At 39.0% G+C, this 18,945-nt stretch overlaps 1 protein-coding gene across 1 annotated transcript in view; it reads left to right on the plus strand.

The window, feature by feature from the left end:
• RECK (reversion inducing cysteine rich protein with kazal motifs) overlaps nt 1-18,945 on the plus strand; it is a 103,486-nt gene that overhangs the window by 18,487 nt on the left and 66,054 nt on the right. The window contains exons 6-8 of the mRNA XM_081971609.1: nt 5,082-5,129; nt 15,274-15,307; nt 15,645-15,842. Coding sequence (XP_081827735.1) covers nt 5,082-5,129; nt 15,274-15,307; nt 15,645-15,842 — 280 coding nt within the window. The remainder of the gene's footprint in view (nt 1-5,081; nt 5,130-15,273; nt 15,308-15,644; nt 15,843-18,945) is intronic.

An 18,945-nucleotide genomic window follows, 5' to 3' on the forward strand; every position in this document is an offset into this window, starting at 1 on the left:
TTTTTCAGTGGACGTGTTCTTACAAAAGCAGTAATCTATAAAAAGTGCTTAAGAGGAACGTGTGTGCCATCTTCTTACTGTATAATACAGTGATGGTAAACCTTTTTTGGCCGCTGTGCCAAAAGCGGGGGGGCATGTGCCGGCGTGCCACACCCATAATACTATGCGTGTGACCCCTAGCGCATGCACATGTGCACGATCACTGACCCTCTCTGCTTTGCCATTTTTTTTTTGCCTTCCCCAGGCTCCAGAGGCTTTCTAGGAGCCTAGGGAGGGCTAAAACAGCCTCCCCTGCCCCCCCCCCCCGGACGCCCTCCAGAGGCCAGAGGAGCTTTCGTGAAGCCTCCGGAAGGTGAAAAATGGACCTACAGGGAACTCAGAAGTTTGGGAATGGTGACTTTCGGTTTGCTTCCCTGAAGGCTTTGGAGGGTGAAAATAAGCCCTACGGACAAATCAGACGTCACCATTCCCAAACTTCCGGGTTCCCCGTAGGGCCAATTACCGACCTCCGGAGTCCTTAGGGGCCTTCAGGAGGCTTCCCTGAAGGCGCCGGAGGGCAAAAACCAGCCCTACGAGCAAACCGGAAGTGACTTCTGGTTTGTCCGTAGGGCTGATTTTCACCCTCCGGAGCCTTCAAGAGGCTTCCCTGAAGGTTCTGGAGAGTAAAAAACAGCCCTACGAGCAAACCGGAAGTGACTTCCAGTTTGTCTGTAGGCGGAGCCTTCAGGCAAGCCTTCAAAGGCTCCAGAGGATGAAAAACAGTCATATGAGCAAACTGGAAATCTGTTCTCAAATTTCCGGTTTTCCTGTAGGGCCAGTTTTTCGTCCTTTGGAGGCTTCAGGGAAGCCTCCGAAGGGCGAAAAACGACCTCAAAAGAAGGCTGAAATCAGCTGGCCAGTGCACTCATGCATGCGCTGGACACCTAACAGGGCAACGGCTTGCTTGCTTGGACAAATGGCTACGCATGCCACCTGTGGCACGCATGCCATAGGTTCGCCATCATGGGTATAATATATTGTTTATTAATCAGAACTAGAGAATTCCCTATAGCTTAAAATTGGTTGGACCAGACATTGGGATTGGAGTGGAGGACCTCCAATATCCCTTTCAATTCCCAATTCTATTCTTTCTGTTATTCTTTCTATGATTGGATATATCCATCCTATCAAGCCCAAGAAAGGTCTGGAATGGTATAGTTCTCCTGCAAGGCAGGGGATTGGTCTAGAAAACCTCTTAAGTGCCTTCCAACTCTGTTATTCTATGTCCATTGTTCTAAGTAATCTGAACTCTGAATGAGTGATTTCTATGGAAATTTGAAGTGAAACCTACAAAAATATTGTTTCAGATTCTGCTTCTGCAGATAAAAAAATAACAATTGTTCTGAAGTTCCATAACTCTTTAGCTTTTTCATTTTCAGTTATTTTATTTTGTGGTGCCATTAATTCTTGCTTGCAAGTGATTGATATTTCTTCCAGATATTCCAGAGCACCATTATTGCTATTTTATTTGTAATCAGTCTGTACAATCTTCTTGCAGATTATAAATAATGATATAAAATAATTGCCAAAATGATTCACTAGAACACCTGTAAAAATTCTGATGTGCTTTTTAATGAAAAATTGGAGAAAGTTGGAAAAATAACTGAAAATGCATAGATTAAAATATTGTGGGATTTCTGAATACAGACTGATCTTGTCTTAAAACACACCAGATATAACTGGGATTGGAAAGAAAAGCGTGTTGATAATTAAAGTGTCAATACCAGAGAGTAATAGAATAAAAGACAAGGAATTTGAGAAAAATCAGAAAGTATCAAGATCTGAAAATTTAAATTAAAACATTATACCATAAATTTGCCATGTTGCTCCTAGTGGCTATAGCATACTATGTGCCATATCAAAAAACTTGAACAGCAGTTAGAAAATCTGCACATTGACAAAACTTCCATCTGTGAATTGCAAAAGGCCACACTGCTTGGATCCACTTATATACTACATGGATACATTATAACATCTTAGGTTCTTCATGTGTATGAAGGCCAACAGTAGCTAAAGTATTGGCAGCTATGACTCCATATTGTGGTGGTGGTGGTGGTGGTGATGATATCATGTATGATTCTTGGTGATTCTATGGGCCAAATCTCTACATATCTACGATCTTGCACTGCTTCTTTGAGTTTTTCTATGCTCTGAGTGATATCAGCTTTGATAGCGTTCATCCATCATGTTCTTTGGCAGCCTGGTTTCCTTTTATCACTAACTTCCCAACATAATTGCTTTCTCCAGTGAACTCCCCCACATGATGACCCAAATAAATGTTATACAATTTTGTGATTTTTCATTCCAGAGATATGTCTGGTGTTATGCATTCCAATACTTGCTTATTGATCACCTTTCCTATCCAAGGAATATGCAGAAGTCTTCTCCAGCACCTCTGCTCAAATGAATCAATTTTTTTCTGTCTTGCCTTTTTAAAGTCTAAACCATAGGTAGCTATGGGGAATACAATAAAGCAGACTAACCCAGCAGCCCCCAGTCTTTTGGGCACCAAGGAACAGGTCTGTGGAGGGAAGTTTTTCTGCAGACCGAACTGCATCCCATGGAGAGGACTTCGCTTGTTGGCACAGCCTGGTTTCTGGCATGCCACGGCCCAGTTCCAGTCAGGGAAAGGGCAGGAATAGGATCCTACTGGTTTAACCGAGCATGCACTTCATAAATTTCATTGTCTTTCCTTTGCTGTCCTCTGGAAAGCTACATTCAGTCTTGCTTTTTCCTATTTCCTTGCTGCCTTGGTTGCTTTTCTTTGGTCAGCTATTTTGATGGTTTCGTCTGAGAGCAACTTGTACTTTTTCTCTGCTTCTTACATAGTATGTATTCTTCTGCAATTCTAATAATGGTTGATTGCATTTCCTGCTACAGTTCATCAGGTGTCTTATTAGCAGTGAATTCAATTCTATTTTTTTTCTCAATTGTATATGTAGTAGTGATTTTGTTGGCATCAGACTTCATTGATGCCTCTTTGATTTAATTTGACTTTAATGTTTTGCCAGCAACAATGAATGATTTGAGTCACAGTTGGCACTTGGATATATCAATGACTGAACTGGCCATCTATAATGCACGAACATAGTCAATCTGATTATGGTGAAGTTCATTCGGTGACGCCCAACTGTATGAGTGGTGGTTGTGCTGTTCGAACCATGTACTCATGGCCCTAAATTGATTTTCTTGGCAAAATTGTACCAAACGATCACCTACATCATTCCTCTCACCAAGTTCAAAATGACCAGTGATGCCTGTGTCTGCTTGTTTGCCAACTTTTGCATTGAAGTCACCCAAAATGTAAACAATGTCTTTTTTGGGGTACTTGTTTCAGAATTTCTTGGACTATGGCATAAAAGCTCTTTATTTCAAGCTCTGTTGCAGTAGTTGTTGGGACATAGACTTGGATAACTGGCGTTAAGGGGCTTGGCATGAATTTTAATGGTCGTAATTTCATCATCAATAGTTGAGAAGCTTTCTACTTCTCTAGCAAATTTCTTGCTTACAATAAACATCACTCTATTTGTTTTCCTGGTATCATGTCCTGAATATTACACAGTGAAATCCTCAGACTGGAAAAATTCACTGACTGACTAGTGTAGCTTACTGATACGAGATCAATTTCCAACCTGATCATCTCTCATTTAACAATATCTAATTTAGCCTGATTCATCACTCTGACATTCCAGGTGGCCATCTGATCTCTGTACAACACAGACAATTACTTACATCACTGGCTCCCCCAACAACCAAGATTCCTTTTGTCCTATCGTTGGGAACCCTATCTGATATGTTTGACAACTTTTCCATAGAACTTTCTTGGCAAGTTTTTTGTCAAGTTGATTGCCAGGTCTTTCTCCAGCCCTGTAACTCACTTTTGACAGCTGCCTAGGGACAGCAACTGGCATAGTTCATGTTAACCCAAGTGATGACTAATCTGGTATGGAATTCCTTTTATGTTGTCTTATCATGATAAATGGGTTGTGGATACTCTTAATCTGACTCCTTGGTTGAGACTTGTCTGGCTTGTGTGACCCTGGTGGCATACCTCCAGCATAATTCTCAATCTTAGCAGAACACATAAGTTTCTCTCCCACAACAAGGGGGTATTTACATGGAGGGGGGGATATTGTGAACAGACAATAATAATTTTATATAAAATTATTGATTTTTTAAATTGTAACTGACATTGGGGAACCTGTTAAATACTGATTCATATTTGCAATAGTGAAAATATGTAGCTTGGGTGTATAACGGTGGTGAGGGTTCATTCTCTAAGCTTGTGGGTTGGTTTCCAAATGTTTCATTATCAGGCTAGATAGCATCTTCGGCGGAGTTTAACTTGTACTGAAACAGTTGGAAACCACCCCACAAACTCAGAGAATGAAGCCTTACCCTCACTTCCTCATATTTTCCCCAACAACCCTGTGAAGTGGGTTGGACTTAGAGTGAATGACTGGCCCAAAGTCAGTCAACCAGCTTTCAAACTTAAGGGAGGCCAGACTCCTGATTTCTAGGTCAACACCTTAACCATTGTACTGAAGTAGTTTTCAGACTCTTACTCTGTCTTGTACTTTAATTTATAACTGAAAACCTAAGACCAAAGGTGAGGAACCTGCAGCTCTCTGTGTTTTTTTGGACTACATTGACCATCATTCCTCTATGGCTAGAATGATAGAAGATATGTTTCAGCTGCATATGGGGGTGCGTGGGTGGGTGGGACTTAGACATTGTATATGTGTTCATTTTATGTTGACTAGGCACCTTCTCAAATCCCTCCCATTATTTTTTGAGCATCTGAGTTCCAAAATTAATTAGCATCTCCTAGCTATTCATTAGCATCTCCCAGCTATTGTCACCTGAACTGGAAGGATTGATTAAATTCCAAAATTTAGAATCATGTAAATAAGTCAGATTTATTGTTATTGTAGAAATATAACTGGTGACATTTTAAAGTGATCACAATTCTTATCTATATACTCTCTAAATTCTGTTTTTGAATAGTCTGAAAAACCTATTGATAATAAAATTTATTTTAGGCATCTTCAAAAAATGATATTTTGAAAATTTGCAGGAAAGAATATGAGGTAAGCATTTTTCAGATTACTTTTTTCATAAGTAACCTTATTTGATGTAGATTGGTTATGAAGTCTGTCTACAGTTTGTGGAAGAAAATCATGCCATGTTTAACATTGTTAGTTTGGCTTTTGGAAATCTGATTTGCAAATAAGTGCCAGCAAAGTGAACCTGCATTTTTTCTTGCTCCTTCCTCTTTTCTCTGTAATGTTTCATTTTCTTTTTAATGTCATAATTACATAAGCTATACAGCAACACCAACTTGATTAATGAATCATAAGTTCTTGTAATCTGGAAAATTGTAGCCATAAATATTTGTGTGTGATCTGATGTGTATACGCCAGTGGTTCTCAATCTATGGTATGAGGACCCCTGGCAGATTACTATATCATCATAGGTGGTCTGTGAAGGCTTGAAGAAATATTATGACTTAAATCTTAAATTAAGTCTTGGGGGGTCCGTGGCCATGGCCTATGGCCATAAAAGGTATTTAAAGGGAGTCTAGTGAATAAAAGATTGAGAACCACTGATAATAAGTTGCTCTTTTATATTTAATGTTTTGAATAAGAAGGCATATTGTGATTTAAAAATCTTGCTCAAATCATGAAGGGCCTGCTTATTGGCCCTTCCTGTTACCAGCCATGCTAATCTTGCTCCCTCTACTACTTTGCCAGCTTAAAAATGATTTTTCTGTGTGCACCTTTCCAGTTCTTTTTTTCCCTACCATTCAAGGGACGACTATATTCCAATCAAGGTTTTGTTAGTCTTTTGGAATAAAAGTACTATAAACCAGTATTGGCGAAACTTTTCGGCACCGACTGCCAAAATGGGAGCATGCAGGGGGGGGGGGCACCGGAAACCAGAAGAGCAGTTCTCTGTTGCGCATGCGCGGGAGCACCAGAAACTGGAAGAGCAGTTCTGCAGCAATGTTTATTTGGAATTCCAGTTTCTGGTGTGCATGCAAGCACGAAGATGAGTGGCGGATGCACGCCGGAACCCAGTAAAGCAACGGTGATGGCTGGCGTGCCCGGAGAGATGGCTCTGTGTGCCACTTGCAGCATGTGTGCCGTAGGTTCACCATCACAGCTATAGACTTTTATTATAGTGTATTTGTGGAGTAGATTCTGTGTCACTGGATTCATGGCCTGTTTTCTTAAAATAAAGAGATAAATGGCCATGGAAGGAGAAATAAAAAATTTAATTGAAGAGCAGCATGAGTGATAATTACCTTGTGAGGCTGTCTTCTTACTAGGTCTGAATTAGCAGAAATTGATTTACGTAGCAACCTGACAGAAGGCACTCTTGGTAGAGTTGTTCCAATCGTGGAATTTCATTTGTGTTCATTTGCAGCTGGCTCTAGGTCTTGTAACTATTTAGTGTCAGCTGGTTATTTTTTCACCAGGGCTTTACCAACAGTTCTTGATTTATGACCATAATGGATACTGGAATTTTAGTCATAAGTAATTGCACTCATTAAGCAAGGTGTCCATGTGACCATCTCACTTAACAATTGCAATTCAAGCACTCCCTGTTGTGGTTATTAAGTACACAACAGTGCCTGGGGTGAGAGGCCAGGCGCCCACGGGCATGTGAAAACCTGTATAAGTTAGAGGTATCTGCCATCTAGGCCCACTGGACTTTCTGTTCATCTCACCTTGTCCTGGTCCACTTATCCATCTGTTGCCTAACTCTATCTTACATGTGAGCTCCATTCTTGCAATGGTTTGGAAGGTTCCTTCATGAGATTTCTAGATCATCGTGAAAATAAGGCATTCATTAGTGTCTTTCTTCTGAGAAGAAAATGCTAGTAAAACTGGCATTTTGTAAGACTCTGGGTCTCAACATTTCAGAATGTTGAAATGTTAGCATTTTGAAAGGCTCTGAACCTCAGTTTTTTCTTATGGAATCCACTTCTTTTGCTATCATACTTCTCTCAGGATGAAAATTCAAAGCTTTCAATCTGAAAGGTCTTTAGCATTTCATTAGATTTTAGACCTGTTTCTCCGGTGTGCAGGAGGATTTTCCTTCCCAACTTGGAGGAAGGGAAATCCTTGATATGCTGTGAGAATGGACTTCATAATCACAGGGCATTTGACAATTGATTGCAAATATGAACAGATTGCCAAGTGCCTGAAATATGATCATGTGACCAAGAGTAATGTGATGTTTTATGATGCCCAGAAGTGCTCTTTGGGCCAAAAAGAACTTGTTCTGTGTTTGTTGTAATGTTTGTCAAGTGATCTGTCATAATTTCAGAACTAGCTGTACTTATTTATTTATTAAATTCATATGCTGGTGATTTCACAATTGAGTGACTCTGGGTGGCTTACAACATGATAAAAAATAAATAAATAAATAAATACTAAAATATTAAAAAAAACCACTAAAACATTTAAATTAACAGAAAATTGGGTAAACTAGGACCCATTATATGAATGAGATAGGGGTGTTCTTAATCCACTACCGTGTTTCCCTGAAAATAAGACAGGGTCTTTCTTATTTTCTTTTGACCGCCAAAATTACTACTTGGCCTTATTTTCGACCTTATTATTTTTGAGGTGCAAGGGGTGGCGAGCGTGGTCATGTCATGGCTGCTGCTGTGTTGCAATATTTTCAGGGAAGGCTTGTTTTCAGGAGAGGGCTTATTTTAGCAGATGCCCTCAAAATCCCAATTGGGCTTATTATCTGGGGAGGTCTTATTTTCAGAGAAACAGGGTAGCTAACTCAGTGTGGAATTCCCTCATTGAGGCCCTGAGCCATTTAGTTTTGAAGCCCTTCCAGAAGGCCAAGGGGTAGATTTCATCTCCAATGATGTTCCACAGGACAGGAGTCATGACAAAAAAGGCTCGTATACCCAATATATTTCTTTCCTGTTCTGGTTTTAATATATTAGAATCAATACCATTTTAAAGTGATGAATGTTTTGATTTTAATATTATTGTATTTGTCTGATTTGATATTAACTGATAGCTATAAGAAAGCAAATGTTAACAATTATTATTTATAACATTTATTATTATCTTCTTATTTATAAAACATTATTGAAAATGGCACAGAGATTTTTGTACTTGTGAATTGGTGAATATATGTGTGTTATTATTCTGTCTCTGCCATATATGGACTAGATCTATACACTCCTGGCTTTTTATAAAGAGTTGATTGTATGTGGTTAGTGGATCTTGGAAATGATCAGTTCCTCACTTTAGGAGGGGGCGGCTTTGAAAGACATTCTAATGTTTCGTCCAGAAGCCCTCCTTAGATTCAGCTGTAATCTTCCCTTTTGTTAAAGAAACACTTTAAAAAAAAAACAGTTCAGGCGAAATATATTATATGGACCTTTTTTCAAACAGGAGTTCATGACAAATACTTCAGCTGAAGATGAGATGAAAGCAAAAAGAAATTTCCAGGAGTGGTATGAGCTAGGCTGAAAGTTGGTAAAAAGAAAATAAAGTTATTGATGGAAATTCCCAAACTTTTCTTGGAAGTCATAATTCCTAGATTATTGTAATAAAGGCCAGTATTTTTTTAGAGATTTAGCTAATTGGTAACTTTTAAAATGTTCTTTTCTCTCACTAGCAATTACTTTCTAATTAAAATTCTTCTTTAATAATATGCATAAAAGTATGATTTGAATTTTTTCCATAGCATCCTTTTTTTTAGTCCGATCAGAATCAAAACTGAATGTGGTGAAGTAAGAAAAATTATGTTTGAAAAGAATCTCTTGACTTCTATTCTGGCTATAGTGAAAAAAACATTCAGGAATAGAAAAAATATTGTAGCAATTATTCTGCATTTTTTCTCAGATGGATTAATGGCTACTTAACTACCGTGTTTCCTCGAAAATATGACATGTCCTGATAATAAGGCCATGCCACATTTTTCTGGTGGGCAAAAATATAAGCCCTCCCCCGCAAATAACCCCTCTGAACAAGCCCCCACTTCTGGCCAGGCAGACCGCTGCTCACCAACCTAGCGGTATCATGAAGGTGCCAAGCTGCGGGAACCGGCGGGAGAGACAAAGGTGATCGTGTTGTTTGGTGCCTTCGGGATACCGCTAGGTTGGTGAGCAGCGCTGTGCCCAGCTGAAGAGGGGGGTTACCGGGCGGCTTCTCTCTTCCGAGCAGGCTCCCAAAGAGCCGGGCACAGCCTCAGGGGCAAATGACTGCGTTGCGCTGTCGCAGCAGCGCAACACAACAGCCATGAAGTGACCATGCTCATGAGCAACCACCTGGCAAACCCCCTTTCCAGCCAGACACAGCACCATTCACTGACCTAGGGGTATTGCCAAGCCACGTGAGCGCCTGTTCACCGCCGCCCGGCTCCCATGGCTTGGCACCTTTGAAATATCAGTGAAAGGCACTCTGCACAGCTGGAGAGGGGGGTGCGCAAGGGGCTGTTTTGCTCCCGCTTGTGGGCCTCCCAGCCTCATGATGCCCTGGCCCAGCTCTCTCTGCAGAGCCAAGGCATCTCCGCCGGCGCATGGCTTTTTCGGTGGCTTCCAAACCAAGTCTGCCAACAGTGGGTACGCTCTATGGTTGTGGGCCAGCTGCCGGCAGTGCGTACAACCATAGAGCATATGCCCAGAGCGGCCACTGCCAGAAGACTCGGTTTGGAAGCCGCCGAAAAAGCCATGCGACAGAGCCAGCGGAGGTACTCTTCCTCTGCAGAGCGAGCTGAGCCAGGGCATCGTGAAGCTGGGAGGCGCGGGAGCAGAAGAGCCGCTCGCGCAACCCCCCTCTCCAGCCATGCAGAGCACCTTTCACTGGCATTTCGAAGGCGCCAAGCTGCGGGAGCTGGGCGGTGGCAAAAAGGCACTCACGCGGTTTGGTGATACTTCTAGGTTAGTGAATGGTGCTGTGCCCGGCTGGAAAGGGGATTTTCCGGGTTGCTACTGGTGAGCGTGGTCGCTTCATGGCTGCTGTGTTGCGCTGTTGCGACAGCGCAACATAGCCATTCGCCCTGAGGCTGTGCCCGGCTTTTTGGGAGCCCGCTCAGAAGAGAGCAGCTGCCGGTAACCCCAAAACAATAAACCCCTCATAATAAGGCCCAAGCCATATTTTGTGGGTAAAAAGAAAATAAGACCCTGTCTTATTTTCGGGGAAACACAGTACATACCAGATATTAACCCAGTTTGGTATTTCAATAGAATCTAGGATTGGACTAGATTGGCAAAAGATTTTCCTTTTTTATCACAGCCTTATTGTTTTGCAAACTTTGGATTAAACCAAAAGAATATGTTCCTAGAATTCTGACTTAGAAAATTGGCTTTTAATTGGCTTTTAATTTGAAGAAATACTACCAAACGTTTTGATGAATTGTAATTTAAACTTTTGCAATGAAATAGACTTTTGCTATTACAGGTAGTCCACAATTTATAACTGATTGCTTAATGACCATTGGAAGTTAAAATGCAGATATTCCCTACTTTACATTCCCTTTGTGACTGTTTGGAATTATAAAGCAGGAGTGTCAAACTCACGTTGTCACCGCGGCATCACATGATTTTTTTTCCTTTGCTAAACCTGGTGTGGCCAATGCGTGACACATTCAGCACGTGGGCCAGGAGTTTGACAGCCCTGTTATAAAGGCACTGAAAAAAGTGACTTATGATCGTTTTTCACACTTAAAATTGCTGCAGCATCCCCATGGTCACATGATCAAAATTCAGATACTTGGCAACTAGCATGTATTTATGACAGTTGCAGTGTCCTGGAGTTATGTGATTACTTTTTGCAACCTTCTGACAAGTAAAATCAATGGGGAGCCAGATTCAGTTAATCATATTACTAACGTAACAACTGTAGTGATTCACTTAACAACTGTGGCAAGAAAGATAATAAAGTAGGCTAAAATTCATTTAACAATAGTCTTGCTTAGCAACTAAAAATGTTGGATTCAATTGTGGTCATACATTGAGGTCTACTTATAGTATACTTGGGTTTTCATAAGGCATTTGGCAAATTAGACCACAACCTACTTTTGGATAAGATAGATACAATGTGGGATAGATAATACCACCACCAAGTGGATGCATAATTGGCTAACTGCACTCTATCCTCAATGGAACTTTATTTACATGGTGAGGAGCATGCAGTGTGGGGTACCTTAAAGTTCTGCTTTGACCCAGTATTTATAAATGATAAAGGGGACAGAAGGGGAACTCAACCTGGAACTGGAAATTTCCAATAACTTGGAAATGAGTAATTTCCTGATGGTGAGAACAGTTAATCAGTGGAATAAATTGCCTCCTAGAGCTGTGGTTGCTTCATCACTGGAGTTTTTCAAAAATATACTGGATAACCATTGATTAAGTTGGTATAAGTCTTCTGCCTTGAGCACAGCATTGGACAGGAAGACCACTTAGGTCCCTTCCAGTCCTGTGTTCTCTGGCCTAGTATGGAAGTCCACATGGAGAGAAAGGGAAGGCCTGCAATAAGCAGCGAATCAAAAATCAGATTTTTAATGCAGGCCTGCAGTAAGTGGTAAAACAAAAACCAAATCTTCCTTTCTTTGGCGCAGTGTAAGAGGTCTCTAATACAGAGGAGAGCTGCCTGCACTCTTTCGCTCCATCTTCTTAACCAACCACACTGTCACTTAATGACTGCAACTTTGTAAGCCTCCCACAATGACTGGTTTAGTTGAGCAACTATAGAAATTAAATAAAGGAATAGCCTGGAAGAGCTAGGATTGCAGTTGTTGAAAGAAGCAATCATTTGGGAATATTGCTTGCAACGGCAAAGACTCAAAAATTCTAAGTCTATCTGTAGTTGTACATCGAGGACTGCCTGTATTTTGGTCAAAAAGTGCCACCTTTGATCAAGTATTGGAGAAATCGGTGTCTCTCAGTTGTGTGGAGAGTGGAATGTTTTCATATTTATGTCATACAAGTAGCCCTCAATATATGACTACAATTAGGATCAGAATTTCGATTGGTAAAGCATGATGTCACCTAATCGTATCACTTAGTAACTACAATTCTTATTGACATTATTAAACCAATTTCCCAGTTTTAGCCAAAGATTCACCCTAATACATGTGATCCTAGGTTTGATCCCTCCCACCCCTGAACTTCAGTAAATTAATGGGCTTCCGATATTCATCTCTCTCTTTCTCTCTCTCTCTCCATCCATCTCTGCCTTTTGACAGGCATCCTGCCTTGCCAGCAGTTTCAGAACCACATGGTTCTGGAGTTGCTTGCACACCCTGGGAATGCACAGGTCCCCTAAACCACTCTCAGTAAACCTCACCATCCCATATTCCTAGACCCATGCTATCATGTAGTTTGCTGCCCCAGTTACTTTCTTCACTGCCTTCTTGCTCTCACTGCTTCTAAGGCATGTTTGGAATAGCTGCTGGATCTTAGGGATGGTTCCACATGGCAAAAAAGAAAGCTCAAGGCAACTTACAGGAGCTGTAATACACCCAAAATCTCCTTTGCATCGTCCTATGGCCATATTGGGGCTGATTTTGTATTGTGAAAAGAGCAAAAGGAAAAATAAAGCAGTTCCTCTTGAGCTGGAACATGTTAAAACACTCCTTTTTCCTGTGTTCCTGGGCCAAATGGGGCCTGTGAAAAATGGAGCAGGAAGCCAAAAGCCTGCCCACCTTTTTCGTAATGCAGTGTCAGTTTCAGCCCTGGCCAGGAATTCTTTAAAAAAATGCCCCTTGTAATGTTTTATATCACTACAATCATTTGGTTATGAGCTCTAGGTTTTGTTTATTGGATTCATTCTTGTCTTTCTGTTACATATTCCAGGCATAGATCAGATATCATATCTAAACAGATAAAGGAATTCATGAATAATTGAAAAAAAGAACAAATAGGGAGGGGGGGGGAGAACACACTAACAGTTTAAAATTTGTATTTACATTCATTGGAGAGGAAAGGACTATAAGTGATTAAACAGGCATACATATAGCTCTCAAATTATGACTGTTCTTTCAGTGACCATATGGAGCAAGGGATTTACAATTCCTGCCCAAAGTTCTGTCCATTCCAGCTTCCTGATGATCACATTATCAAAATTTGGGTATTTGGTGGTACACCTATCTTATGACTGGGGGAACATCCTAGTGCCAATTTTTTGAAACTTTGAGAGGCTGAAAGAAATATTACCCTAGATATAGTGTACACAGATGCATTGCAGCCTCCTCCTATTCATAAACCAGAATTGTTAACTGTACCAATCTCTGCTTCATAAGTCAACATCAAGATTCTTCTGACCCTCAGCACTATCTTACTCGGATTCAGTTACTCATTGAATTCACATGTTCTACATTAAATAGAACCAATTAAAAAAGAAAAGTGAATAAGAAATATAATAATGATTATGGAATTTCATGGGGTACAGCCTCTTAAAATTTAGAGAATTCTATAAAGATTCTTGATCAGCAAGTTTATTGCTAAAATTGTTACTATAGCAAGAGTATATGTACTCTTGATAGACAGTTATTATATGTATAATAACTCCAGTGACAAATATATAATTTTGGAAGCTGCACTAAAAAAAGTTGGAAAAAGTTTTTATTTTAGGACTCCCAAGATATTTCATTCTATATGTCATCTTAATTTTCTTCTATAAGAGTCAATTTGACCTGGTGGTTAAAGTACCAGACTAGAAAGCAGAAGACTGAGTTCTAGTCTTTTTCTCAGCCCAACTCATCTCATAGGTTTGTTGTTCAGAAGAAAATAGGATGAAGGAGATGCATTAGATATGTTCAATAACTTGGATTATTTATAAATATAATAAAGATGCAAGAAATAAATGTTTTTTGACTACCCAGGGTACTGTTTTTGACCCTAAAATATATTTTTGCCTCAAGTTTTTTTTATCCTTCTGCAAAAGTGGACAAAAGTGGACATGATACATTCTAGCTTAGTTCAATAAATTGAACTAAGAATGTTGATAATAGTTCAATTTCTGCTGAAATACATATTTGAAAACATAGGGCTTTTCTATTACTGAGGAAGTCATAATTTTGAATACTTCTGAACCATAGCCTTCAATGTAGAGCTTTATCTTTAGAGCTTTATCTTTTCTAATTCTGTATTATACTACTCCTCTATTATGCTGTGTTTCCTTCTCTTTTCTGGATTTCTGCATTACTGTAGGAGATTCACCAATTTTTGTTGGAGAACAGAAAGGAAAGGTAAGAAAGTTTTCAAAAATAGGAGTGAAGTGATGATCATTTCTCATGATAATTTCTTTTCCTAATTCTTATTCTCTGTGTTTGCTTTTATTTTTCTTAAATGTCATTTCATTATTTTTCTCTTACCTTAGAGTTATTTTAAAAATATTTACAAATGTAAAAAGCAATAAACTTAATTATCTGGTAATTTCCCCTCCATTTTTGTCACGATATACCTATTCTTACATGTTTATATACTTCTGTGTACCATACCTATTTTTACACTTTAGGTCTGTTTATAAGTTCATGATAAAATCATTTGAGGGCAAACTGTCAGTACAGTTTTCTAGATTTGGGGATAAATTGTAAAAGTATATACAGTATGTTCATGTTGCTAGATAATCTTCAAAAGAAAATATTTTAAAATAAAATACTATAGAATTGAGTAAAATTTAGTCTGACATGAAAAACTGAGTTTTTAAAATGTATTTTCATTTAACTAGTGTGTGAATTATTGTGATTATGATTTAGTTAATTAATAATTAGTGATTTAAAAGCCACTATGCTTTTAAATATAGTTATGTTATGAATATGAGGATAGGTGTATATTTTTGGTAGTATCCATGGAGTGGTATAGAAATAAATGAGAAAGCAGCCCTTAGGTCCTTCATAGAAAAAGACTCTTATAATCAAATTAAGACATCTGCCACAACTTTAGAATATATTATAAATAAAGCACATCTAATTAATACCAGGAAATAGTTGTATAAAACAAGAAAAGATATATTAATAAACTTCAAAACAATGCTTCAACTAATAATTAGAATTAAAGAAAAGGGTATTATTATTTTTAATTAAACCAGTGAATTTGTAAAATGGTTATTTTTAATCCATTGCATTTACAACATTTACAACACACATACAATTTATTTGGGGTCTGCTGCTTATCAGGTACATATTCATGCACATGTACCATTAGTTTTTTCACGATTAGCTGTTAATTATATATTTTGTTTTTATTTTTAGAACACTCTTTTTAGTTGTATTAACAAAAATGAAAGTAAGTATCTTTTTTTAAAAAAACAATATTTTGACTTTTTATTCTCTCATTGATTTCATTTATCTTAAAAATAATTTTTCAAGAGAATATATCTACTTCACATGTGTAAAACTGACTCAAGCAGAACAGATTGCATTTCTTCTAAATTTTAGTAGTCTTTTTTATGTATTTCAGTATGTTTCAAAATATGAAACCTTTTAGCCAAATATTTCTATATAGCAGTAAGAGTAATGTTAGTTAGTTTCTGAGATTCTAACCAAATTGTACATTCAAATTTATCAGCAAAGGATGAATATACTTTTTAATAATAAGTAATAAAATCTCTTTTTTTCCTTAGTGGGATCAGTTTGTTGTAATTATGCTGGCCATCAAACAAATTGCTGGGAATATTGTCAAGCAATCTTTCGAACAGATACTTCTCCGGGCCCTTCCCAGATAAAGACTCTTGAAAATTACTGTGTTTCTGTGAGCCCAATGTTACTGAATTGTGTGAATAACTATACACAGTCCTATCCAATGAGAAATTCAACAGATAGTAAGTATATGACAAAGAAACCTTGACATATAATATTGTGGTCAATTAATGCATGAAAATAATACAATAAGACTTCTACAAATTAAAACAATGTTACTTCATTTATTGTTTTTTTAATCCATACAATTTTGTACTCTAAAATTAAGGATAACCAAATGTCCTGGTTATTCTACAGGGAAAAGCCACAAATCTCTTAATAGAGGACACACTATGCATGCATATCTCATAAGTTATCTTCAGCATTAGGTTAGGAAAAATTCCTGCCTAATATCTGAGGAACTATTGTTAATCCAATTCAACTTTATTATAATTGTTGCAGCCAGATAAAAACAAAATATTGAAAAGTGTGTGTGTTTATGTGTATTAGAAAAACAATTAATGGAGTAATGGAGTCAAAAAATAATTAAGCAACTAAAAATTATTATGTAATAGTACAGTGTGTCTTACAAATGCTAACACAGAACTGGATCTTGAGTCCTTGTCTGACATTAGTTGTATTAAATAGAAATTGCATTCTCTACCTGGAAAATTTTTCAAGAGATGCTATATATGGGTCAGTCAAAGTTCTTATATAGACTACAGAATAACAGAGCTAGAAGTGACTTTGAAAGTCTTCTAGTTCAGTACCCTGCCCAAGCAAGAGACCTTATACCAGTGGTTCTCAAACTTTTTCAGTCCACCGCCCCCTTGGTGCTACAAACTGATCCTCAGTGCCTCCCACCCAGTGGTGGAATTCATTTTTTTTTACTACCGGTTCTGTGGGCTTGGTGGGCATGGCTGGGGGGGTGTCATGTGACTGGGCGGTTTGCGCGACGGAAGGAAGATAGTAACAGTAAAATTCAAAACTGCAGTGATTAATTGCACATTTATTCAAAATCCAATTTAAAAACCTTTTTAGTTAATGTTAATTCAACAAATTTGTTGAACATGATCCAGTGATACCAGGTTTTCAAAGTCTGATAGTCATTTATCAAGAACCTTAGTAACTAGTAACTTAGTAAACTCAGTAAAATTTAGTAACTACTTCACTGTTCAGTAAATTCTTAATGTGATGGATGGGCTTGATGAAGTGATACCAGTTTCCCAATGTCTGGTTTTAAGTCACTTAGCAGGAGTCTTAAATCACCATGTTCAGTAATCTGGAGTCGATTTCTTTGCTTGGAGAGAAGTTGGATGACCACACTGAAGCCACGTTCCACCAAATATGATGTTGGAAATGCAACAAGGAGCTTCTTAACTACTGTCCATAGTGCAGGATAGCGATCAGAAATTTCTTTCTGTAACCAAACTCTTGGTACAATTTCTTAAACTTTGACTTCAGCTCAATGTCATTTTGCAGCTCTATGAGTTGTTCCTCCACTACTCCATCTTCCTCAGTATCTGAAAATGGATTTATCACCCAATCTGGAATTTCCATCAAAAGAAGATCCTGATGTCACTCAGACATCTAAGAATGTCAGAGAAACAACTTTAGCTGGATAGTCACATCCCTGCAATAACATCATTGTAATTTTCAGTTTCATTAATTTCCACAATATCAACACTAGCTTTGCTATTAGCCCCTTCCTAACCATCTGCATAGTCTTTAAGATTTGGTGGTCTAAATATCAAAAACGATTGACTCACATCACACATCTAAGTAAAACCGAAGTACAATCTATTTTTTAATCTTATTATTACTATTTCTGTTGTGTGATTTTTATACCTCCTCCGTGAAATGTTTAATTGTATAATATGTGCTTTTTATTTATTGTACGCCGCCCCGAGTCCCTTCGTGGAGAGGGAGCGGCTAACAAATTTAATAAATTCAAATTCAAATTCAAAGCAGGAGAACCTATACCAGAGGTCTTCAAATTGGGCAACTTTAAGACTTGTGGACTTCAACCCCAGAATTCTCCAGACAGCTATGGACTTCAACTCCCAGCTATGCTGGCTGGAGAATTGTGGGAGTTGAAGTCCACAAGTCTTAAAGTTGCCAAGTTTGGGGACTCCTGACCTATACTATAGTAGTATATACATATAGTATACTATACCTATATCAAAGAAAGTTCCCATGAGTTTAACAACACCCATATTCCTAAGGCTAGAAACGGAAGATTGCAATGCGAGCGAGCTCCTGCTGTTAATCCAAACCTCCCTAACCAAAATCCACACCACCAAAAGGGAGCGACCGCACTTCCGCTCATCACCCCTCCCCCCAGTTACTTTTACCCAGCAGTGTCTCCATGCAAAGGAAAAGGATGGCATTAAATATGTGACCATTTTTTAAACCAGTGGCAAAGAGCTCTCTCGCAAGCTCAATTAGAATTCAATTCGTGAGGTTTTTTTCCCCCTCTAACAACATTGTGCACCATCTCCCCACTCACCTTTTGTGAAATGGTGTTTGTTTTTTTTAAAAACACCTTTTCACAAGCCAAGCCGGTTGGTTAAGACGCAGGCGGTGTTGGGAAGTGGGCAATTGAAGTGGCGTGCGCCCCTCTCCTGGGAGGAAGGCAGTGTTTGGAGGGTAAGGTGGTGATGTTGCTTAAAGGGAAACCCGCAGCTATTTCCAGGTTTGTTTGGGTAATTTCATCCTTCTGCCCGCGCCGATGGGCTTTAAACATCTTCTGCTCGGCAAGTTTCTCCTTTCCATCTGAGAATTAGCTAAGGGGAAGCTACCAACCTAAGGGCGACGCCCTCTGCAGCCAACATAATACATGATCTTTTTTTCCTCGCCCTCTTAGCGCCCCTCTTGCCTCTTAGCACCCCCCTGCGTCCCCCCTTCCCTCTTAACGCCCCCCTGCTGCCCCCCTTGCCTCTTAGCGCCCCCCTAGGTCATCCCACCTTCCCCCAGAGGGGCGGTATCATCCACTTTGGGAACCACTGCCCTATACCATTCCAGACAATGGCTGTCCAATCTCTTTTTAAAAATCTCAAGGGATGGAGTACCTGCAACGTCTGGAGGCAAGTTGTTCCACTGATTAATTATTCTCACCATTAGGAAATTTCTCCTTAGTTATAGGTCTCTCCTTGATAAGTTTTCATCCATTACTTCTTGCTCTCAGATGTTTTGCAGAATAAGTCTACCCCCCTTTTCTCTTTGATAGCCTCTCAGATATTAGAA

This window comes from Natrix helvetica, assembly GCF_964273705.1.
Source record: "Natrix helvetica genome assembly, chromosome: Z".
NCBI lineage: Eukaryota > Metazoa > Chordata > Lepidosauria > Squamata > Natricidae > Natrix > Natrix helvetica.